Source organism: Ranitomeya variabilis, chromosome 8, assembly GCF_051348905.1.
Source record: "Ranitomeya variabilis isolate aRanVar5 chromosome 8, aRanVar5.hap1, whole genome shotgun sequence".
NCBI lineage: Eukaryota > Metazoa > Chordata > Amphibia > Anura > Dendrobatidae > Ranitomeya > Ranitomeya variabilis.
In genome coordinates this window covers 42111051-42136555 of record NC_135239.1, presented here as the reverse complement: position 1 = coordinate 42136555, position 25505 = coordinate 42111051, and the positions used below count along the sequence as shown (strand labels likewise).

General features: G+C 46.2%; 1 protein-coding gene across 2 annotated transcripts in view; it reads left to right on the top strand.

Annotated features, from left to right (window-relative positions):
• Positions 1 to 4767: 4767 nt before the first annotated feature.
• The window catches only part of DHX9 (DExH-box helicase 9), a 50961-nt gene continuing 30223 nt past the window's right edge, over positions 4768 to 25505 (top strand). The window contains exons 1-10 of one of the 2 annotated variants that reach the window (XM_077275967.1): positions 4768 to 4903; positions 6094 to 6228; positions 13258 to 13398; positions 13489 to 13591; positions 13727 to 13863; positions 16515 to 16663; positions 19202 to 19248; positions 20353 to 20489; positions 21321 to 21410; positions 21717 to 21878. In XM_077275967.1, the coding sequence (XP_077132082.1) occupies positions 6118 to 6228; positions 13258 to 13398; positions 13489 to 13591; positions 13727 to 13863; positions 16515 to 16663; positions 19202 to 19248; positions 20353 to 20489; positions 21321 to 21410; positions 21717 to 21878 (1077 nt within the window). In that variant the 5' untranslated portion in view covers positions 4768 to 4903; positions 6094 to 6117. Of the gene's footprint in view, positions 4904 to 6093; positions 6229 to 13257; positions 13399 to 13488; positions 13592 to 13726; positions 13864 to 16514; positions 16664 to 18876; positions 18936 to 19201; positions 19249 to 20352; positions 20490 to 21320; positions 21411 to 21716; positions 21879 to 25505 lie in introns of those variants that run through there. The other variant, XM_077275968.1, reaches the window with a different exon arrangement.

Below are 25505 nucleotides of genomic sequence, written 5' to 3'. Positions count from 1 at the left end.
CGAAACAGAAATGCACCGACATCTTTATATCTTCTTTCTGCTGTTTCATTTTTGCGCACTTAGTGATTTAAATAAAATGCAAATAGGCATTAAGTGGTCTGTGTATGACAAAGCAGGAAGGAGCCACTGCCTCGTGAGGTTGTTGTCCTACCAGCCTTTTTAGATTGATAACCCATTCATTTTCCTGATTGATGTTGCTGGAAAACAACCTGGTGATGCAGTGGAACCTTAAGGACTCTTTCACATGTATGTAATAATCGGTCCAATGCCAGATCGCAATGCACGGACAGGCCGTACATTTTAATATTCCTATGACGCTGTCACGCTTGGGTCAGAAGATGTGTGGCCAGTGTATGCACTGTGATCCAACATCGGACCGATTATCATGGACATCTGAAAGAGCTCCAAGTGTTTTGGTATGCTTGGATCTCTTAACACATCATTTGCATATGAATTCAATCACCCAACTACTCAAAAATGCAGCAACAAATAAGAGATCAAGGTGTTGATGGATTTACATTTCAAAGACCTGCATGCCCATATATGCGATTTGGTGGGTATGAGTTAATTTTACTGACGGATTCTGTTTAAGGCTATGTTGGCAACCATACAGCAATTTTACTATACAGTAATATACGGTAAGCCAGAAAACTGGCATACGTTGTAGCTAAAATCCACGCCAGCAAATGGTATATGTGCTAGTCTGGAGCCAATTGCCCATTGGAGTACAGAGCGTCAAATATATTACCACTTCTCGTCAGAACAAATTAATTTTTTTTTTCCTTCTCTTTTTCCAAAACCCATTGGTTTTCTTTATAATTATATCATAAGGGCTTGCTTTTGCAGTACGAGTTGTAGTTCTGAATGGCACCATTTACTTTAAAATGTAATATATTGAAAGGTGGGGAAAAAAATTCAAAGTAGGCTGACCAGCTGAAAAAATATATACCGTATATATTATCTAATCATTGTATATCAACTTCTATTTTTATGGCTTCCAAGGTATGGTAAAAATGACCAGACATTGAGATTTTACCAGGTTAGTTGGTACCAGGCTTATATTAGGATACACACACATATATGTTATTTTTTATTTTAATTTTTTGCTGGTTTTAAAGAATTTAGAGCCTTCTTAAAAAATATATATTGTTTTGTGCAGCCATATTTCAATACACATAACTTTTTATTTTACCATCGACAGAGCTGTATGAGGGTTTGTTTTGCGGCAAGCTGTAGTTTTTAATTATACCAATGTAGGATACCTACAACATTTTGATCCCTTTAAAAAGTGAAGTACAATGACTGAAAAACAATTGCGTTTCCTTTTTTTTTTAAATTTATGTTGTTTGCCATATGTCATGTTGGAGCAAGTAACTAGATGCATATGATTCGCCCCGGGTAACAATCGAAGCAACAGCGGTGGCTGGGTGATTAAGCAGATGCTCCATGACCTGTACCAGAGACTGGGAAACCTTGGTTAGGTCCGACTCTGATTAAAATACAGCAGCAGACCACACATGGGGAGGTGATACGCTCTCATCCCGGGCGGCGGGAGGCTACTGTGAGGCCTGGATCGTGGGGGTGCGGTAGTCAGAACAGAGGGCCATGTCTTGACCTACGGGCAATTGGTTTTTTTTTCTTGCAAGGAGAACAAACGTAGTGGAGAACAAGGGTCCGTGAGAAGCGCGTGGTGAGCCCGGGCTGGAGGAATGAAGAACAGGTGCTATGATATGCTGAAAAGTGCGCAGTGAAGCCCACGCGATGCCAATTGGGTGGAGCACACTGGGATCGTGCTTGGCCAGCTGGAGTACTAGGCCTTGGGAAAGCTGGGGCCTAGATTAGAGAGGGGAACCGCTCTATAAGGGCCAGAGCCAGTGAGGTGGTATGTGCCCATGAGACTGAGGACTGGAGAGATAGGGAAGCGGAATAGGAAGCGCCAAACTGGATGAGAGGAGCACTCCTTAAGGGATTCCTGTCTTAGAGCCCCTGCCACTGTGAAAGGCTTTGTCCCGACTTCTTCACAGAACAGAAGATAGCATCAGGAGCCCCAGGTGAGGAGATAGCTGGAATAGGTGAACTTCCTCCATGCACCGTTGTGGTCCCTTCTGACATTGCAGAAGACGGCATGAGGAGCCCCAGGTGATGGGGGGGGGGGGTCATTGGGAAAAAAGCTCAGTCTTCCTTCAGTCTTCCTCCCTTCACCGTCTCGCTACGGTGGACTAGTGGGCTGGGCATGGGTTGGCCAGAATGGTCCTCCAGGGCCGCCACAAGACACTCTTGATGTGTTAGGGGGATAGGATCCTGCCTCGCAGACCACATCCAACCTATGCGGATCACACTTTTCTCTCAGTTTCTTAGGTTGGAAGGCAGGGTGAGAAACAAAGGAAAATGATTAATAAAACACAGCATGGGAACCAGTAATGGGGCTGAGTGCAACCCTGTGTCTTCCTCCTACTGACACTAAGCAAAAACTAGCTCCTTGCCTTTCGGTGGGGTGTACACTGCTGGGAAGGAGATACATTTTTTCCTTAGTGTCAGTCTCCAGGTGGCAGCAACATACACCCATGTTCTTCTGTGTCCCCCCAATGAAGCAACAGAGAAACACTGTTGTTTTGCATGAAGCATCTTTTTCTTACGCCTTTGCTACCGCCAGAAGAATGGAGTAGTGGGGTCACTACTTTTAGCCAGGATCCAGGGAGAATCTATGTGAAAAATAACATGATGTGTACAAACTCTAAGGCTACTTTCACACATCTGGTTTTTGGTTTCAGGCAGAATCCGGCTATTGTTCCAAAAAACGGATCCGTTGCAAAAAGTGAAAAATCTGATGCAACGGATCCGTTTTTGAGAGAGAGAGAGAGAGAGAGAGAGAGAGATATCATCGTTTCACATCTCTGTTTCACACATTTTTGGCCGGTTCCGTCACTGTGCGCTTTTTTCACCGGACAAAAAGCATTCCTCCGAACGTTTTCTCCGTCCACCGGAAACAACTATTTGGACGGATCCGGAAAAAAACAGGTGAAACGTTTGGCCATCAGGCACAATCCAGTGCTAATACAACTCTATGACATACCTCCCAACCGTCCCAATTTCAGCGGGACAGTCCCGCTTTGGCACCGGGGTCCCGCTGTCCCGCTTCGGGCATTTAAAATCCCGAATTTGCGGCCGCCAGTGAAGCCCCGCCCACTTCCGGGACGTAGAGAGAGCCCGATTACTGTACCCGCAGCTGTTCATTCCGTTCCCTGCCTGGGACTGTCTGCGTTGTAGCCACGCCCCCTTGAGTTGCCTCACCGCCCGCCTCCGGCTTCCTCCTCAACGTGGGCGGACTCTGAGGACACTAGAGCGGCAGCGCCAGCACCCGGACTGGTTTCTCGTGACCGCGGGAGCAGCGAGCGGGGATCTGCAGACTGACTGTAAGTGAATGTGTCTCTCCCCCTCTCCATGCAGCGCTGCCCGTTACAGCAGAGACTCTGATCTGACAGCATTAGGAGGACTGACACAAACTTTGTCTCCCCATGCAGCGCACCCCGCTCCCACTCTCCCCCTGGGCCCTGGTACCCATCCATCGGATTCTCCACCAACCTGGTGCAGCACCCCTCTCCCCATGGTTATCGTTAAAGGGGTATTGTCACCCAAAATGCTAAATACGGCAGCAGCATGCCGACCCCTCACCCCGTTACTCACCTCTGACTCCACCGCCTCAGGAATCTTCGGTCGCACTTCACGTATGCGCACTCCGGGGGTCAGGAGGACCTGGTGCCGGGCAGATGTGCTCCGTGGGTGTTACTATGTTTTTAGCCCTGTCGAACCCATAACACAAATTACATGAACACAAAATGGTGCTCGGTGTATATCAGGGAGATATATACAAAAGGGACTTGGCCCCTATAATAATTATACCAGTAAGGCCGGCGTCACACTCGGCGTAAGACAATACGCCACGTATTATACGGCCGTACTACGGGCGTAATACGGAGAAATGTCCCCAAAATATTGATCCGTAGTCAGGGTGTGTCAGCGTATTTTATGCTATGGGGCATTTTATACGTGCCCCATCACGTGGGGCAAGTATACTGTACGCAGCATCATGTGGGGCCATTATACAGTATGGAGCATAATGTGGCCAATGGCCATTGTACAGTATGGAGCGTCGTGTGTGGCCATATTTTTTTGTTCATAATTATTGTTAACGAAACATTGTGATCAGAAGTGCTAAATGGGTGTGGTTGGGGCGTGGCTAGTTGTGAAATGGGTGTGGCCTAAAATTTGCCGCGACGCGCTACGCGCGCCGCTGACTTTGTCCCTCTTTCCCTTCCCCTAAAGTTGGGAGGTATGCTCTATGAGAAAAAAACGGATCCGGCATAAAAAAAAAAATAGATCATTTTTTTTCCAAAACTTGCTGATTGTGCCTGAAACAAAAAACCTGATGTGTGAAAGCAGCCTGAGCGGTTCTACAACATCCCTGCAAGTTTATTCCCAGCTGAAGGTTCACCTGAGGTGTTTTTCTGCAGTGATAGTTTCTGATTCATTACTATGGAAACCAAATTACTTAAGTTTTTTATGCCCAAACTCTTTCCAAAACACCACTTCACGTCTAACAAGCAGTTCTTATGTAGAAACTGAAAAGCGCGTTATTCCACCGGGGTATATTTTACGTCTTCCTCTATTCATTAAAATAGAGATCAGAGATGCCCTATTCAAAGATGGCGCCAAACTTTCTCGGCAGCAAAATACAACTTCCGGTTCGTGGTTCTTTCTGATTGGTCATTGGGGACTGTAGATCGGCGCATGCGCAGGTTGCTGTGACGTGAGGCGAGGTACCTACGTGTGATAGCTGCGCGGCCATTTTGTTCGTGGCTGTATTGTGTCCGGCAGGCTGTGGTGCGGAGGCGCGGAAATCCCGGTGAGTAGGTTTTCGGCATAGATACCGTGACCGGCAAACAAATAGTAGAACGGAGGAGTCTCCAGTCGGTGCTATTTTTTCCATACACATGTATAGGGGAGGTGGTGACGCCGTCCTGCTGCCATATGTCTGCATTGTGGATGCGCCGCGTCTCCCTGCAGGCCCTGATCACGTGTGCGCTATGTGCTTCTGTATGAATCGAGCGCTATTGTCCCCTGTTATCAGCCCTTTGGTGCCAGATGCAGTGCGGCCTTCCTGCCTGGGTCAGGCTGCCCCCATTGATCTCAGTGCTTTGTCCTCATGTTCTCCAGTTGCTTCTATAGCAGCAGCACATACCAGAGCGCCATCCTACGTGTGAGCCGTGGTGCCGCTCCGATCTCTGCTCTATCATTGGCACCGGTGCTAGTGGCGAAGCCTCGTGCTCCATTCAGTGACTGCAAGCGGAGATCTACAAAATGCTGCAGAATGTGTGCGGGACGCGTCACCTGTGTGATCAATGGCGATGGGACAGCTCGCGCTTTATTTATTTTGTGGGGGGGTTATATTTTAGTGGCTTTAATCAATTCAGGTTTTTGCTATCCCATCTGAAAACTGCATGATGTAGAGCAGAGATCCTGATTTCAGCAATGTCACGTACTGGGCTGCTTGCTGTAATTTTGATTAAAAAAATCTGATATATCTGCTGCAAATCTACCAGTTTTCTAAATGCTGAGCCCTGTATAACCCCATCCACAGCACTGATCGGCTACTTTCGGTGTACACTGCGCATAGGCAGAAAGCTGCCAGTCATGTTGGGAGCAGGTTTAATCAGAGCTCATGAAACTGGAGGACTACACGGCAGTAGGTTTACTAGTCCTCCAGTGATAATCTACTGCTGATAAAACTGCGTGATTTTTATCAAAACTACAGCAAGCAGCCCAGTAAGTGACACATCGCTGGAATCAAGGTCTCTGTCTGTACATTATGCTGCTCTTAGATTAGGTGGCAGATTCCCTTTAAGTGTATAAACGACGACCATCTTGGCTAGATTGGATCTCTGCTGCAGAATACAGGCTGCCGTACATAAGGTTCTGCAATCTACATAGTGTCCAGGCCAATGACCAAAAAGTTTCACTTCATGTTACTCTTCTTTTCATGAGCTAAACTCTTAAGTGTACTAAGGATATACCGTATATATTATATGTTCCCAGGTCACAAGAAAGTCCTTGTCCATCATGGGTGATATAAAGAATTTTCTATATGCTTGGTGCGGAAAGAAGAAAGTTACTCCAAACTATGACATCCGCATGGCAGGAAATAAGATGCGGCAGAAGTTTGTGTGTGAGGTATGGTGTGTTATTAAAGGGATATTCATGTGGGATTGGGGATTTTTCTGCTGGTCTGGCAACTTCGGGGCTCTACAAATGTCACCCCAAACCACTCAATCAAAATCTGTGCTCCAAAAGCCAAATGGAGCACCTTCCTTCTCCGCTCTGACGTGTGGCTTAACAGTATTTTCTGACAACATATAGGGCATCACCACTTTTGGGAAAAATTGCGCAATAAATTATGTGGTCCGTTTTCTCCTATTATCCAGTATGAAAATTACAAATCTGAGGCTAAAACAACATTTTATTGAAAAAATATTTTGAATATGATGACCTAATGTTATGAAATTCTGTGGGTCCAATATGCTCACTATACCCCTGAATAAAATCCTTGAAGGATGCAGTTTCCAAAATGGGGTCACTTGTGGGGGCATTCCACTGTTCAGGCTCATCAGGGGCTCTCCCAAACGTGACACGACGCCTGCATACCATTCCATTAACGTCTGCTTTCCAGAACATCACTCCTTCCTTTCCGAGCCCTGCCGTGCACACAAACAGTAGTTTTCCAGGACGTCCCTCCTGACAGCACCATGGAGGACGTCTCCCCTCCTCCTTGCTGGGACAGGAAACACACGAGAGTTTAAATATCCGGTACCACCCCTCACTCCTCAGTGTTTTTCCTGTCCCTGCACGGAGGGACACACGAAGAGAAGCAGCATGCTTACCGAGCTCAGGGGGATCGTGCGGTTATCCAGATCCTTCCCCCTGTCAGTGGCTCAGGGTCGAAACTCCCCAGTCGGGAGTCCCTCTACCCCAAAGGCCCGGAGCGGGACTAAGCTCCGGGATTGAACCGCTCCTCCCGGTGGGGGGCTCTCGGTTCTCGACGCGGCAGCGATCCCAGCAGGTTCCCAGGCTACAGGCGTGGTGCGGGAGTCGTTACAGCTGGCCGGCACTTCCTGAGCTAAAGAGCCGCGTCACTTCCGGTTTCGTCAGAGCCGGCGAAAAACGTCACTTCCGGTGGCGTTCTAGGAGCGGGGAATTCAAACGCTCCACGGTGGAGAACGCTGTACTGAAGCGGTCGCTGTGGGTAGCGTTCAGCTTCGGACGGCGGTGCACGGTATACCTCAGAACCGGAATATGGAAGACCGAATGGAAGAGGAAGGGGTAAGTCTGCCTGTGGCAGTATACCCCTACATCATAAAATACCGCACACCATCTAGCCTATTACTCCCTATCTTATGTTGTATAGGATAAGGGAAACCCCGCTGCTCCCCCTGCTACGGCTAAAAAATCTGGGAAGGCCACGGCTAAGAGCATAAGATGTCCCGTATGCCACGTAAAGCTCCCAGATTCCCATGGCAAGACCCTATGTACAGCCTGTACTTCTAAGGTCATGAAGGACGAGCAGTCGTCTCTGCTATCCGAGATGAGGTCCCTAATTCGGGAGGAGGTTCAGGCTTCTATATCCAGCCTCGCACAGTCTCGCCCGTCCAGTCCTATAATGGGTCGCAAGCGTGCTAGACGGGAAGAACCCCAGGGGGAGCCAGAGTGTTCTTCTGATGAAGGTTCCGAACTCAGGGATTCCCCATCAGAAGAGGAGGGAGAAATTCCTGCAGGAAGCCATGATCAGAACAGGAAGTATCTCTTCCAGTCTGAAGAAACGAATGAACTCGTACTGGCAGTACGAAACACGATGCAGATCGAAGACACCTCCAAACCACAGTCCAGGCAGGACTTAATGTTCGGGGGACTAGTAGCTCGGAATCAGACTGTGTTTCCTATAAGTGAACATATTAAAGCTATGATCCTGGAAGAGTGGAAAGAGGCCGAGCGTCGTTTGGTTCTCTCACGTGACTTTAAAGGCCGTTTGCCATTCGATCTTGAGGAAGCTAAATTATGGGAGGAGGTCCCTAAAATTGACGTTCCCGTGGCTAAAGTCACCAAGAAAACGGCTATACCATTTGAAGACTCCTCCAGTCTTCGTGATCCTATGGACAGGAAGGCGGACATTCTCCTGAAAAGGGCCTGGGAGGCATCTGCGGCCCTGATTCGAACGAACATAGCAGCCACCTCGGTGGCCAGGTCTATGTATTTGTGGATGGGGCAGTTGGAAGAGCAATTAGCTGATAAGACCCCTAGATCTGATATTTTGCATTCCCTTCCTATCATGAAGTCCGCTATGGCATTCCTTTCAGACATGACTGCAGAGTCAGTCAGATTTTCAGCTCGTAACAGCTCTCTGTCTAATGCAGCTAGGCGGGCAGTATGGTTGAGATCCTGGTCTAGTGACAATGTATCCAAGTCCAAACTCTGCTCTATTCCATTTTCGGGACAGAGGGTGTTTGGACCAGCTCTAGACTCTATCCTTGAGTCAGCATCTGACAAAAAGAAAGGGTTTCCGGAGGATAAACCCAAAAGACCTCAGCCCTTTCGGAGAAACTTTTTCTCCAAGAGGCAGTTCGATACAAGAGGTCAAGGTCGGTCCAGCAGAGGATCCTACAGAGGCTCCCGTGGACAGAGTAGCAGAAACAAAGGCTTTTTCTTTAGTCCATCCACTAGAAATAAGCCACAATGACGCCACCAACATTGGGGGAAGACTGCGGGGGTTTGCAGAAAACTGGGCTCAGATTACTCAGAGCCAGTGGGTTCGCAGGACTGTATCAGACGGATACAGCATAGAGCTTTACTCACCTCCCCCAGAAAGATACATTGCTCCTACTATAGTCACGGCAGAGTCGGCCATACTAAAAGACTTACAGGTCATGCTCAGGACAGAGGTAATAATCCCGGTTCCCCAGTCAGAGATAGGAAGAGGGCACTACTCCTCCCTATTTACTATCACAAGGCCGTCGGGCGACACTCGCACCATAATAAATCTAAAGCCTTTGAATGCCTGGGTGAGATACAAACGGTTTCGAATGGAATCCATTCGATCAGCAGTTCAGCTCATAAACCAGAATGCGGTCATGTGTACTATCGACCTAAAGAGGGCCTACTACCAGGTTCCAGTACATCCTTCATCTCAGAAGCTGCTGAGGTTTGCAGTAGCACTACCATCAGGGACCTTCCATTATCAGTTCCAGGGCCTCCCGTTCGGACTGGCTTCAGCTCCTCGCATTTTTACAAAGCTTGTATCAGAAATGGTGGCCTTCCTGCGAAGTCAAGGCATTATAATAATTCCGTATCTGGACGACTTCCTTCTCGTGGCAGATTCAGTAGATCGTTTGGTGGCTCACAGAACTCGAACAATTGCAGTAATGGAACATCTGGGATGGGTACTAAATTGGCAGAAGTCCGATTTACTACCAGAACGGAGGAAAACTTTCCTGGGTGTATGTCTGGATTCCAAATTAAGAACGTCCTTTTTGCCAGATGTCAGACGAGAGACGATCCAGACGCAGGTCAAGTACCTATTGGAACATCGAGTCACCATAAGAATGGCGATGAAAGTTCTCGGGCTAATGACAGCTTGTATACCATGCGTCAGGTGGGCACAAAGCCACTCCAGACACCTGCAGAGGCAGATCTTGTCAGTATGGGATCGTCGGCAGTCTTCCTTAGAGGCTCCGCTAAAGGTGTCAATCTTAACACGGAAGTCTCTTCACTGGTGGACACATACCAAAAACCTAAAAGTGGGTGTCCTATGGATTACCTCCCCCTACGTGGTTGTTACCACGGACGCCAGCGCTTGGGGATGGGGAGCACATCTACAGGGCAGAATCCTGCAAGGCAGGTGGCCAGCAAGCATCAGAAGCAGATCTTCCAATTTCAAAGAGCTATATGCCGTCTGGCAAGCACTAAGACACAATCAGCTTACACTCTCAGATCATCACGTAAGAATCTTCTCCGACAATATAACAACGGTCGCATTTCTGAACCATCAAGGAGGCCCAAGATATCAGCCACTGCAGGATCTGGCAGAGACTATCTTCAAATGGGCAGAAGAAACAGTATTATCAATAACGGCTATCCACCTAGAAGGCTCTCAAAATATAGTAGCAGATTATCTAAGCAGAAGGGATCTGCACCCAACAGAGTGGGAATTGGAACAGAGTATCTTCCAGACATTATGTCACAGATGGGGAACCCCCGATATCGATTTATTCGCAAACAGAAGAAACGCGAAGACCCCAAGATTCTTTTCTCTGAACCCCGCGGATCTCCCAGAAGGGATAGATGCACTAAGCCAGCAGTGGAACCAGCCTCTCTCATACGCGTTCCCTCCCCTGGCATTAATTCCAGCGGTCCTACGGAAGATCAAGGAGGATCTAGCAAAGGTCATCCTGATTGTCCCGTTCTGGACAAGAAGAAGCTGGTTTCCCATACTGGGGAGCTTAGCAGTCGACCATCCCGTCGAGCTGCCGATCAAGGGGAGAGTCATCCACCAGGGTCCAGTATACCATCCAGACCCCAGCAGACTTCGTCTTTCAGCCTGGATCCTGAAAGGGACATCCTGAAATCAAAGGGACTATCTGATCAGGTCATAACTACTATCCAGAGTAGTAGAAAACCTGTTACTTCAGCGATCTACCAGAAAATCTGGAAACGTTTTTGTCTAGAAGGTGGCAGATCCGACGTTGTATCAGGATCTCCGGACATTCCCCGTATTCTGGACTTCCTTCAAAAGGGATTCAACCTGGGTCTCCGTCCCAGCACATTAAAAGTCCAGATTTCTGCACTAAGCTCATTTCTGGACTACCCGTTGGCATCTCACCCATGGATAATAAGGTTCATTCGGGCCACTCAACGAATGCGTCCTACCATTAGGCAGCTATTACCATCATGGGATCTTAACTTAGTCCTTAGGGCCCTGTGTAAAGGCGCTTACGCTATGGGGGATGACATGCCCATTTCTATCCGCACCCGGAAAACGGCTTTCCTAGTAGCTGTCACTACGGCCAGGAGGGTTGGAGAAATTCAGGCCTTATGTACAAGGGATCCCTATCTCCAGATCAGGGATGATAGTCTAATCTTAAAATTAGATCCCTCATTTATCCCAAAGGTAGCCTCTATCAAAAATAGGAACCAGGCAATAATACTTCCGTCCTTTTGTAATAACCCTTCTAACGAGAAAGAGAGAGTCCTTCATTCCCTGGATGTCAGACAGGGAGTCCTGGACTATCTTAAAGCTACAAACTCTTGGCGTATAGACCCAAATCTTTTTATTCTATTTGGGGGTAAAAACAGGGGTAAGAAGGCGTCTAAAGCCTCAATTGCACGTTGGATCACGGATGTGATCTCAGAAGCCTATCAGTCAGAAGGCATGTCACCTCCGGTAGGTCTTAAAGCCCATTCTACACGGGGAGTATCTGCCTCCTGGGCAGAGCACGCAGGAGCCTCAGTAGAACAAATCTGTAAAGCGGCTACATGGGCCAGGGCTGACACATTCTGTAGACATTATAAACTCGATGTTATGTCCAGTCAGCACACGGCTTTCGGGAGGAAAGTCCTCCAAGCAGTAATCCCACCCTAAAGAGGGTCTTTGGTACTCTCCATGGTGCTGTCAGGAGGGACGTCCTGGAAAATCGGTATTAGTCTTACCGGTAATTATGTTTCCAGGAGTCCATACTGACAGCACCGGTACTTCCCCCCCATTCTGTCTTTGGTTTAATCAGTTTGTGTGCCTATATACTATTTGTTATATGGTTTATTCATTAAAAGTTTTATTTGCATCATTCCATGAGTTGGTCCTTGTTACAACACTGAGGAATGAGGGGTGGTACCGGATATTTAAACTCTCGTGTGTTTCCTGTCCCAGCAAGGAGGAGGGGAGACGTCCTCCATGGTGCTGTCAGTATGGACTCCTGGAAACATAATTACCGGTAAGACTAATACCGATTTTCCCCCACACACTGGGCATCGGTGTACTCAGGAGAAAATTGCACAACAAATATTAGGGTCCATTTTCTCCTGTTACCCTTGTGGAAATAAAAAATGGGGGCTAAAGTAAAAAAAAATAGTGTGCCTAAAAGTAAAATGATCATTTTTTTTTCCTTCCACATTGCTTTAATTCCTGTGAAGCACCTGAAGGGTTAATAAACTTCTTGAATGTAGTTTTGAGCACCCTGATGGGTGCAGTTTTTAGAATGCTGCCACTTCTGGGCATTTTCTTTCATATAGGCCTCCAAAGCCACTTCAAATGGTTTTGTAAATTTTGTTGGGAAAAATGAGAAATCACTGGTCAACTTTTAAGTCTAACTTCCGAACAAAAAAAAATTGTTTATAAACTGATGCAGATGTTAAGTAGACATATGTGAAATGTTCGTTATTAACTCTGATTTACGGACACAAGAATGAAAAGTTTGAAAACTGTGACATTTTCATCATTTTCTCCAAATTTCCGATATTTTCACAAATAAATGCAAGGCATACCAAACAAATGTTACGACTATCATGAAGTACAATTTGTCACAAAAAAACAATCTCAAAGTCAGTACGATTTCGTTGAAGCGTTCCAGAGTTAGTGCCTCATAAAGTGACACTAGTCAGATTTAAAAAATTTGGCCTTGTCATTAAGATCAAAATTATCTCCTTCACTAAGGGGTAAATGAGAAAATTAGAATCTTTGTAGTGTGTAGTAAAATCCCTTTTTCTTCTCGGGGTTCAGATTATCCTGGATGCTGTGGGTTTTTATTTTTGGGGGGGAATTTTCTTTTTTTAGGTTACTGTAACTGCTTTTGGCACTAAACTAAGCTGCTTAGTGTCTGAGGAGTGGGTACAGTTCCCCCGACTGTGTTGTTCATGGTACAGAAATGAGTACGTGATGTGGTAAATTTCGACCAGGGGATAAGCCTCTTAGAAATTTTTGGCTGTGGTTTGTCTTCCACTCTCCAGAGAAATACTCTTGCCTCAGTCTGATGATTATGGTAAGGTTGGGGTAATGGTTCTCAGATTTTTGTCCGGCAGCTAATTTTATGTGTATCTATCCTGGTTTATGATTGATTTTAATTTTTATTTCACGTCAGGCATATCGTTTATTAAATTTGTGGTCATAAGTTACCATACTACTGTACTATTTGCATTATTAAATATGATTTATTTCTATAGGTTCGTGTGGATACCTTCAACTACACAGGCATGGGAAATTCTACAAGTAAGAAGGACGCCCAGAGTAATGCGGCTCGGGACTTTGTGAACTACCTGGTTAGAATTGGAGAAGTAAAGAGTGATGAAGTGCCATCACTTGGGGTAGGCGATGTCTGAACTTGTAATAGTGCTAACAAAAATTTTGACTTCTCGTCCTTGTGTTAGACATGTTGATCTGCATCTTAATTTCAGGCCGGGCAAACGGATTCAACTGATGATGGGGGTCCAGATGGATTTGCGGGCCCCACTGGAGGACCATTGCCTCCACACTTGGCAATAAAGGCAGAAAGAGGAGGTATGCATGATGGCAGCGTGAGATTGTAGTTCTTGAAATTTAGTAGATGCACAGATACTTCTTTTTTTTTTTTTTTTTTTTTTTTGGCTGAGTCTGCTGTAAGTTTAAATGTGTGTCGCTTTTTTTTTCCGCAAGAATCACCACAGGTTTCCGGCGGCTCGCAGTTTTCCGGCAGCTCAGGATATGGTCCACAGACTGGTGGTTCAAACTGGGACCGTGGGGCTAACCTGAAAGACTATTACGCAAAAAAAGATGAACAAGAAGCTCAGGCGGTATGTTACTACTTTGGGACCAAACATTTTGCCTTCAGCATTTACATTTTTTTCCAGCTCTTTTTTTAAGAAATTGTGGTTTTGTTTTTTTTGTTTTTTTGTACATTTGGACTAAATTTTAGGGTTTCTCAAACTCTTTTTGTTTTGGTTTCACCAGTCTAATATAATGCCTGGGCCTTGCCAAACAGAATAAAGTGATGGAACCCAAGAAAAAACAAAATGAACATGTACCCTGTAGTAAGTAGGTAGTAGCAGGAGCAGGAGCAGCTCTCAATAACATAAGGTACTTAGTTAACACTATTTTGATCAAAACCTTAAAGCCATCCCACCGCGACAAGGTGTACCCTATCCGGACATCCTATCCTGTCGCCTAGTATTAAAACCTCATCTGGTGTCAGCTGACCTCAATGTAGATAGGCCCGATCCTGCTCTGCTGTGCAGACACCTGCCCATTGGAAACTATATAGATGAAATGCCTAGCTCAAAGTCCCGATTGGGAACACCTTGTCGCGGTGGGAACAAAATTGTAGTAACTAGGTACCCTATGTTATTTACATGTACTGTTTACTTACAACAGGGTATATGCGCATTTTGTGATTTCTTGGGTTTTGTCTATGAAATGGGTGCCGTGTGAACGTGCTCTTACATATTGCATGTATACCAACTTACGATCCGGCTCATTTTTTTTTTCTTATGGTTTTGCTGTAGATTAAAGTGATGGTAGAAGAAATTACTGTATATACTCGAGTATAAGCCGAGACTCCTAATTTTGCCACAACAAACTGGGAAAACTTAATGACTCAAGTATAAGCCTAGGGTGGGAAATGCAGCAGCTACTGGGAAATTTAAAAAATAAAAATAGATACCAATAAAAGTAAAATTGATTGAGACATCAGTAGGTTAAGTGTTTTTGAATATCCATATTGAATCAGGAGCCCCATATAATGCTCCATACAGCTCATGATGGGCCCCATAAGATGCTCCATATTTAAAATATTCCCCATATAATGCTGCACAAAGGTTGATGGCCCCATAGGATGCTCCATATTAAAATATGCCCCATATAATGCTGCACAAAGGTTAATTAATAATATCCCCATAAGATGCTCCATAGAATAATATGCCCCATAAAGGTTTATGGCCCCATAAGATGCTCCATAGAACGGTAAGCCCCATATGCTGCTGCTGCAATAAAAAAAAATATATATATCATACTCGCCGCTGGGCGCCAGGTGCAGGAGTCGCTGCTGGCTCAGGCCCTCGGCACTTGCAATATTCACCTGTCCCCGTTCCCACGCCGCTGTGTCTTCCGGGTCCTCTGGCTGACTGTTCAGGTAGAGGGCGCGCACTAAACACGTCATTGCGCCCTCTGACCTGAACGTCACAGCCAAAGGACGCGGAAGACAGAGCCCAGCGGTGGAATGGGGACAGGTGAATACTGCATGGCTCACCCTCCCCCGTCATACTCGCCCTCCTGTCGCGGTCCCTGCTTCTCCGATGGTCTTTTGTTCCTGTGTTCAGCGGTCACATGGTACCGCTCAGTAACGTAATGAATATGCGCTCCACGCCTATGGGAGTGGAGTTGCATGCATTTTCATTACTTTAATGAGCGGTACCACGTGACCACTGAACACAGGAAGAGCTGCCGGCGCCCGAGACCATCTGAGAAGCAGTGACCGCACCAGGAGGAGGTGAGCATGATGTGACAGCTGCCCCTCCCCCGCCAACCCCCTTGGACATTGACTCGAGAATAAGCTGAGAGGGGCACTTTCAGCCTAAAAAAAAATGGGCTGAAAATCTCAGCTTATACTCGAGTGTATACGGTAACTGTTTTTCTTCATTGTTTTATTTGTTTGGTTTTTTTTTTACATTTCCTGAACCCTTCATATTATAATAAGTATAGAATTGATCCATTATGTTAATAAACCAGAGATTATGGCAGCCATATAAAGGACCGTGCAGCAAATGATCTTTATATAGCACCAACATATTCCGCAGCGCTATACAATTCAAATCATTTCTGTGACAATTCCTGAGCCTCACCAACTACTTAGGGGTGCCTCACTGGTGACAGCAGCCTTCATTTGAGAAAGATTGCAGTGTAGGTCCTTTTATTAGATCAATAATTAATGAACGTTATAAGAGCATTGGTTCCTGATTAGTGCCTGTGTAAACTTGCCACCAATCAGCTGTCATATCAATCAGCATCTCTTTAAACGAGAGCCAATCGTATTGTGTATATAGCCAGTCAACGCTTTTTTTAATGGACAGAAATCTGCTATTTTAGATGCACCTTTTAGTGTTCTCAGTAAGTATGGTCTGCATTGAAATCGGGTTGCCCTTAGTCATTTCGTTCCACCAAAGCAGCAATGAAAATGAGTCTAAAGCTCATCATACACTTGAGGGCTCGCTTGGCTGAGGTCTCCTCATTTCCCCCAATGTTGGGGACCCCCATACACCTTAGATTGTTGTCCAAAGCTGATGATCTCATTGGAATCTTCTGACATTGGTCTAATGTACGTGGGGGTCTAAAATGTAGTAAAATGGACAATCCATGATGGCAAATCTTTCCTAGGCTTTTTTTTTGTTTTGTTTTGTTTTTTGTTTCTCCCCTCTGAATTAATCCTTTGTGTTGTCTTCTGACATTTTAGACACTAGAGTCTGAAGAGGTCGACTTGAATGCAGGTTTGCATGGGAACTGGACTCTTGAAAATGCAAAAGCTCGTCTCAATCAATTTTTTCAAAAGGAAAAGTCACAAGGCGATTACAAGTACACAGAAGTGGGACCCGATCATAACAAGTATGTTTTGTAGATTCTTGTTTATCTGCTGCACAAAATATATTGTTAGTGAATTCTGCTGCCGGTTCCACAATATTATTGCATTCAAGGACGTTGCCAAGGATGACTCAGTTTAACAGTTTTTTTGTGGCCTGGAGGTTAACTGAATTTACACACATGACAATGAGAATATTGACCTCAAGATTTCTGGATATTAAGCATATGCATTAAAAATATCCATATATTAACTGCAGTACACGCCAAGGTTTGTAGTTCTCGCATTGATGTGTGCATACAGCGGATATTCACACAAAGGATGGTAGAACGGGCAAACCACCTACCTGGTTTTTAGTTCACTGCCAGTGTCTAAAAGGGTTATTCCCCATCTTCATAAACTGGTATTGTGGATTACTGCTTGCAAATCTAAGCCATATTGCAATTTACTGCTCATTAATGTAAAAAAATGGATGGAAATGTTTGTTTTTTTGTTTTTCTGTTTACAGCTTATTGTCTTGGAGACTGACCACTGCTGCAAAAATAAGCAGATGAAGATGTGCAGTGCTTACAAGCTATTTTCTATTGAGCTTGTAAGCATTGTGTTACAAAGAACCTGTCGCCTTTGAATATGCTATTTGCCTGCAGATTCAGCATTAGTCTGCTGGTAATTGGCATTGCAATACTCCCCAGCCACCATACTGCAAGTGTGGCTATTGAGAGAAAATAAATGTATTTTTTTTCTCGGTAGCCACCAACTTTTAGTCATTGGGGCATGCATGGAGCAATTGGGAACCGCTCACTGTGCTATGAGCGGCAGCTGTAGGTGTGCCCGGCACTTTGACAGATCGCTTTGCACCGATGTGCTGCCGAAAGTACCGAGGTCTGCCTACATCCATCCCTCACAGTATTGTTAGTGTCTCCCAAAAGGAAACAAGTTTAATATTCTCCTGGGAGCAAGTTTTATCTTTTTATTGTTTTAAAGGGTAGGAGAAGCTAGGAGGCTTAGGCTACTTTCACATTAGCGTCGTGCACTGCACGTCGCAATGCGACGTTGCGGCGCACCGACGCATAATGTGGAAGCGCCGCACAACAGGGGCAGCGGATGCTGTTTTTCAACCCATCCGCTGCCCCATTGAGAGGTGCGGGGAGGCGGGGGCTGACTTCCGGCCTCGCATGCGTGGTCGGAAATGCTGCACACGACGCACCAAAAAAACGTTACATGCAACGTTTTTTGGTGGCGACGGTCCGACGCAACTGTCGCACGACGGTTGCGACGTGTGGCAATGCGTCGCTAATAAAAGTCTATGGCGAAAAAACGCATCCTGCAAGCAATTTTGCAGGATGCTTTTTTTTTCTGTAAAACGACGCATAGCGACGTGCAGTGCACGACGCTAGTGTGAAAGTAGCCTTATATGAAGCTGTCATGTGTCTGGATCAGGAGATCTGTGGCCGGGCCGTGACGCACAGATGTGTGAATCCAGCCTTTGAGCTAGAGATTTCTTCATCAAATCTGCACATGTTCACTACTTATAATTTGATCCACGTAAATTTGCAGGTTGTAGGGCGACGTGTTGACACACCATGGGTGGATCATTTTGCACAGGATAAATCTGTGACTCTGTGAAGATATTCTAAGGATCTCTTTTGTGGAAACTACCAAAATGAACAACGTTTACACATTTCTTGCAAGGTCCTAGAGAATCGTTCTCCTTCAGTCGCCCGCTCCTCCTTGGAAACCATGGATGATTAAATGATGACGTGGTTCCCAATATGCCTCGTTTTACATCTGCCTCCGTCCCACCTCCTCAGTACAGACCGCTCTCACAGTGCATGTGTGTTTCTCAGCCTGTCGTTGTAATAGAGCATTACAGGGAGCACCTCCATTACTCCCAGTAAAACTCGTACACCTCAAAATTGTCTGCGCTGGTGCAATTATATGAATTATAATTGATATAATCAGGAGTGAAATAAATTCAATCATTTAAAATCCTGTAATGTATACTTTTATTTTTTTTACTTCCATTTTAAAAATAATTCTTGGTTTACGTTTATCGCGTGATGTTTTCTGTTACTTGTAAACAGTTAAACATAACGGGCTCTGATTTGTTGGGACCAAATCTGGTGACTTCAGGAATCGGCTTTTTTGTCTTTAAAACATGGGCTAATACTTAGGCTGGACTAAGTAATCCCATGTGAAATAATGGCTGCTTGCTGATTCCTGGTGTCACTTTCTTCAGGTGAACAAAAGGCCGGCTGAGAAACACACAGGCGCTGTCCGCTAGGGAGCGATGCGCAGGTCAGTGACGCTGGGGCTGAAAGACTGACTGGTCCAATGTAATGGCAGAAGTTGCGACTTACTACTTACCTTGTGTTTTGCGTGAGAGCGCTGGCTACTCTGGTGATTTTATAAATGGCTAGAAAAGGCGATAACCACTAACTTTTCTTGTAATCTGCCACGTATGTGTGTATATGTGTTTGCTATAGGCCCAATATGGTGCCGTTTCCTGGGGGGTAGAGGGGTTTTGTTGTCTTTGATGTTAAAACCTTTATCTGTTGTTGCAGGAGCTTTTTTGCTGAAATGCACTTATATGTTAAGCAGCTCGGACGCAGTAAGTTTCCATCGACCTCCTCTATCTGTGACCGATATTATGCCTTTTCATTCCTGCCGTTTTTCAAAAGTTTTCTGTTGTCATCTGCTGGCTCTTCTTTGACGCACGCACGCACGCACACACACACCATTCCCCTTCTGAAACCACCACCCCTCCAAGTAATTGTTTTGGGCTCTAAATGCATAGTCCATGTACCCATTATAGTTGTAAAGCTGTTCACAAAAGAAAAATAGACATGATTCTTTTTTTTTTTTTTTTTTTTTTTTTTTTTAATCCAAATTACTCACACAAACCTGATAAATCACTGACAGCGTTCTCATCCATGTACTGATCGTTTTTAACACTCCAGGGGAGAAAAGAAGCTTCACAACTTTTTTTTTTTTTTCCGTACATAATTTTTACTATGTGCAATTTTCAACTCTGATCAAAGCCACTGATGAAAATCTGAAAAATCACTGCCAACTGAATGAGGCTTAAAGGGAATCTGTCACCCCCAAAATCGAAGATGAGTTAAGCCCACTAGCATCAGGGGCTTATCTACAGCATTCTGGAATGCTGTAGTTAAGCCCCCAATGTATCCTGAAAGATGAGAAAAAGAGGTTAGATTATACTCACCTGGGCGGGCGGTCCGATGGGCGTCACGGTCTGGTCCGGGGCCTCCCATCTTCTTACGATGACGTCCTCTTCTTGTCTTCACGCTTCGGCGCAGGCGTACTTTGTCTACCCTGTTGAGGGCAGAGCAAAGTACTGCAGTGCGCAGGCGCTGGGCCTCTCTGACCTTACCCGGCGACTGCGCACTGCAGTACTTTGCCCTCAACAGGGCAGACAAAGTACGCCTGCGCCGAAGCTGCAGCGTGAAGACAAGAAGAGGACGTCATCGTAAGAAGATGGGAGGCCCCAGACCGGACCGCGATGCCCATCGGACCGCCCAGGTGAGTATAATATAACCTCTTTTTCTCATCTTTCAGGATACATCCGGGGGCTTATCTACAGCAATACAGAATGCTGTAGATAAGCCCCTGATGCTGGTGGGCTTAGCTCATCTTCGATTTTGGGCGTGATAGGTTCCCTTTAAGCCACTGCTCTACATACTTTATCTTTCAGGCATAAACGCTCGGGAACATGGATCTAACAAAAGACTGGCTGCCCAATCTTGTGCTCTGTCAGTTGTGCGGCAGTTGTATCACTTGGGTGTTATTGAAGCATACTCGGGACAAACCAAAAAGAAGGAGGGTGAATCTGTAAGTTTCCTGCAGTTAACGAACATCTGGGGATGTGTAAACAAGGATGCACAAGCTTTGGCATTAGATGCCCCTGTAAATTCGTTGTGAATTATAGTTTTTTGTTGTTTTTTTTGTTGTTGTTTTTTTTACTTTTAGATTTATTGTAGTGTGTACTTGCATGCCGTTATGCCATAGTGATGCAGAATTCTTCTGCACCAGTGCAACCCCCTGTGATGTTACTATATAATAGGGTTACATGCTCGACTCAGCTTAGTAATTTAATTATCTCATCAGGATCTTGTCTTACTCAACAGATATTAAAGGGAATCTGTCACCAGCTTTTTGCTATGCAATCTGAGAGAAGCATGATGTAGGGGTGAAGCCCCGGACTGCTTGCTGTGTTTTGATGCAGTTGTTTTCTCTGCTGCAGATCTAGCAGTGCTCTGAATGCTGAGCTGTGTAAAATCCCGCCCACACCACTGATTAGCAATGTATACGGATGGCTGCCAATCGGTAGAGGGGGTGGGGTTATACAGCAGTAGACTAGGAGGCACTAGACAATAGTTCTCTGGTGATCTCCTGCTGATAAAATACTGATTGTATTGAAACAGAAAAACACAGCCCAGGAAATGACCCATTTCTTTATTCAAGCTCTCTGCTCCCCTACATTATGTTGCTCTCAGATTACATAGCAAAAAATAAACTGCTGACATTCCTTTTAATGGTAAGAAAAACATGCTGCCATAGCAAATAGGTTTTCTGCAGACATGATACAACTGCTTTTGTACATTTTGGACATCAGCTTTCCATTCAAGTGTCTCTTTCAAATGTTATTTTTAATATGTACAGATTGAACCATATGAAGTGAACCTCAGCGTGGATATTCAAAAGCAGCTGAATAGTGTTATCCAGGAACTGAACATTGAGCTACCTTATCCGGTGAGTATTGTCGCAACCCACTAGCCCTCCTAGGGTGCCTGAACCTACGATCAATTTCAGTGTTGCTACACATAAGAACAATCTCCTGTGACCCCAACCTGTGGCTGGGTTTCATAGCCTAGTAATGACAGGCCTTACTTAACTTGCCACTTGATAGCAGCAATCGAAGTGCTGATCGCCATCACTGCGGTTGAAGAAATCCGCTCCATACACCCAACATTGTGCATGACATGTTTGGATGTAATTAATACAATTCTACATTATAGTCATAGGGTTATAAAAAGGTAATCTTCTGTACAATTGCAGCCAGAGGATCCTAGCCAGCCAGTGCCGATTACACTGGGAAAGTTGGTACATTTTGAACCTTCTCAGCGACAGAATGTTTCTGGTGTGGTGCCCTGGTCCCCACCACAGGAGAACTGGAACCCATGGACCAGCAGCAACATTGATGAAGGTCCCCTTGCATTTGTAAGTGTTAATAGTTTTATTTATTTATTGGGAGGGGGGGGGAATTATTGTTTAAGTTGACTACTTATGTGACAGTGGCTAGCTATAAGCTAAGGGTCCATCTACATAGGATGACCTGGGGCTCAGCAGTCATTTAACACCCTTATTACAAAGGCCGATAGAGCTTTGGATGCGCACTGAACGATCAGTAATAGATCAACACATAGGCTAGCATTGTTCTCGGCAGCACAAATTCTATTTACACAGAATGATATGCTGCCAAGAGCGATATTTTGTGCAGCGCAAAAGATCATTTCACCCGACGACTAAGACTTTTTCTCATTCATCAGGTGATTGTCGGCCTGTTTAGACTGCATGGTTATCGTGAAACAAACTCTCCTAAAAAATTTTGTTCATGCAGTGTAAATGGACCATAAACCTTGGCACTGAGGCTGCTATCCGCACTTACAGATAAGATTGCAATGTTTTCAGTTAACCCCTTCATGACCTTGGGGTTTTTCTGTATTCGTTTTTTGCTCCCTTTCTTCCCAGAGCCATAACTTTTTTTATTTTTCCGTCAATATGGCCATGTGAGGGCTTATTTTTTGCGGGACGAGTTGTACTTTTGAACGACATCATTGATTTTAGCATGTCGTGTACTAGAAAACGGGGAAAAAATTCCAATTGCGGTGAAATTGCAAAAAAAAAGTGCAATCCCACACTTGTTTTTTTAATTGGCTTTTTTACTAGGTTAACTAAATGCTAAAACTGACCAGCCATTATGATTCTCCAGGTCAGTACGAGTTCATAGACACCAAACATGTCTAGGTTCTCTTTTATCTAAGTGGTGAAAAAAAATTCCAAACTTTGCTTAAAAAAAAAAAAAAAAAATTGCGCCATTTCCCATAGCGTCACCATTTTTCATGATCTGGGGTCAATTGAGGGCTTATTTACTCTGTCGCTTCATTGGGGGACACAGGACCATGGGTGTTATGCTGCTGTCCACTAGGAGGCGACACTATGCATAATCTGAAAAAGATTAACCGTGGTTCCTCCTCTGCAGTATACACCCCTGGACGGCGTCGGCCTTCTCCAGTTTTTGCTTAGTGTCGCATAGGAGGCACACCTAAGACTTTTTACTCCGTTTTTTTCCGACGGATTACAGATGAAGAAAAGTGGGTCTCCTGTGAGTCTCCCGGCATGGCTCCTTCCTTGGCCCCCTATTACGGGGTGCCCGGTTGAAGTAGAGATGGCTATTCCCCATGCCGCTCCTTCCCCAGTCCCTCGGGTGCTGGTTCGAAGTCGAGACCCCCTCCTTCCCCAATTCCTTTTGGTTTCTGGGTTGAGGTCGAGGCGAGGATAAAGGCCCCTGAAGGTGACAACAGCACCCTCCCTAATCCCCCTCTGGGGGCATTAGGTTGAGACGCCTCAGGTAGGGCCTGTACAGGCAGCACTCTGAAGCTCCCAGCAATGGGCCAGCACGCTGCGCCTGCATCCAGGGACCCCAGCCCAGCTGCGGGCTCCTGTCGGGGCCGGGGGGAGTGCAGGCAGGCATGGCACATACAGACACAGGGCTCCCTGCGTCCCTGTCTCTGCGGCAGCACCAGCTCTATACTGCCTCAGGGGGACCCCTCACAGGGCCCCCCCTTCCGCTTACAGCCCCGCCGCTATCCTGCCTTTAAATCCGGGGGGGTCCGGTTCTGGGCATCAGGCATCTAATTTAGGCCCCGGCTTCGGCCTTCGGATGACAAATATGACACTCTACAGTGTCATAAAGGGGGTGGATCGAGACAGAAAGGGCGCGTTTTTACACAGCTTTGCCGCCTTTTTCTCAGCTCTCCGCCCCCTTCTCCCCCTGCCTCTCAGAGGCCATTTCTACTGCAGCAAGGATTAACCCTGCATCTCCCGGTCAGCAGGACCAGGCCAGCCAGTCTCCGGGGGGCACAAGACTGTGGATCTTCGGCGCTGGACCTAGGGGCATACTGGTGGGGTAAGATCACAGCTGGGTTGTTTTACTCAGGCTGTGAATCCATATTACCTATAAGGCTCCCCTATAGGTTTCTCTACCCCTGTAAGGTCCTCTGCAGCCAGCCCTTCTGCACTCTGTGCACTATGCCGGGCTCAAGGTCCAAGAGAACCGGGCAGGACTGCTATTATGCATTCTGTACAGCCTGCAGGACCGCTCTTCCCAGTGGCAGCACGTAACGCGCTGCCAGGACTGCATCCAGACTACTGCGTCAGAGCCCCAAGAAGCCCCTGCCAATACCTCGGTGTCTAATGCCACGCCAGAATGGGTCACTCAGAGGTCGCAATCTATGACGCAGTCTATAGATAATCAAACCTCCACATTGCTTCGTGCTCTGCAGAGTCATGCCTCGGCTATGACCGCTACCCAGCAAAGGGAGAGCTTGACTCAGGAACAGAACGACCTGGCACATCCACGTCTAGGTCAGGACGCAAGCGGACCCATAGGTCAAGTCCATCTGCGTCATCCCATAGCACACGGTCATCCCCTTCTAGGGAGAGACACCATAGTTCCAAGTCATCTAGACCGTCCCCTTCCAGGGGCAGACGATGCAGATCTCTGCAGTCCCAGACCAGAGAGAGCCTCCTCCCCAGCTCACCCAGCAGGGGACGCCTCAGTGATACACAGGATTCGGAAAGGCATCTGCGACTCCGACTCAGACAGGGAAACGGAGAGGTCCCTGATCCCAATCCCCCCTAGCAATACAGCGCTAGTCGAGGACATAATCTCTTTCATCCATCGGGTGCTGGACATTTCTAATCTGCCACCAGAGGATTTCCTTTGAAGGTCATCTGAAGCCGCCTAAGGTTTTCTCTAACCACCCAGTTTAAAGCGATCCTTATAGAGCAACTCTCAAAGCCTAAGAAAAAATTCGCTAATCGCAAATATCTGGAGGCAAGGTACCCTTTCCCACAGAAGGACACCAAGGAATGGACAGATCCACCCGAAGTGGACCCCCCAGTCTCTAGACTAGCAGCACAGACTCTCCTTTTCTGCCAGATAGCTCAACCCTCGGGCGCAGCAGACCGGCAGGTAGAACGCATGGCTCGTTCAATTTTCGAGGTGGCAGGGGCCTCCCTGACTCCCGCGTTCTCTTCAGTTTGGGCTGCCAAGTCCATACTGGCTTGGGCCAAAAATTTAGAAGCTGGCCTCCAAGCATCTGCTCCTGAGTTGTCGGACCAAGCGGTTCACATAGCAGTTGTAGCAGATTACATGCTTCATGCAGCTCTGGATTCAGCAAAGGTCGTAGCTGGGATAGCATCAAACGCCATCATGATTCGGCGTATCCTCTGGCTGCGGAATGGAAAGCGGAAGCAGCCTCAAAGAAGTCCCTCACGCACCTCCCGTATCTCAGTGGGTGACTTTTCGGTGAAAAGTTGGACACCATGATATCCAACACCACCGGGGGGGAAGAGTACCTCTCTCCCTCAACTGAAACCTATATTCACTTACAAGAAGTGTAACAAAACCGATTCCGATCCTTTCGGAATTCCTCGGGCTGGTCCGTCTCGCGTCCAGCACAAAATCGTAACCGTTCCCCACACAGGGACAACTCATGGTCGACGCAAAGGTCGGACAAGACCTGGCAGTTAAAAGCAGGCCAGTCAAAGCCCAAAGGAGGT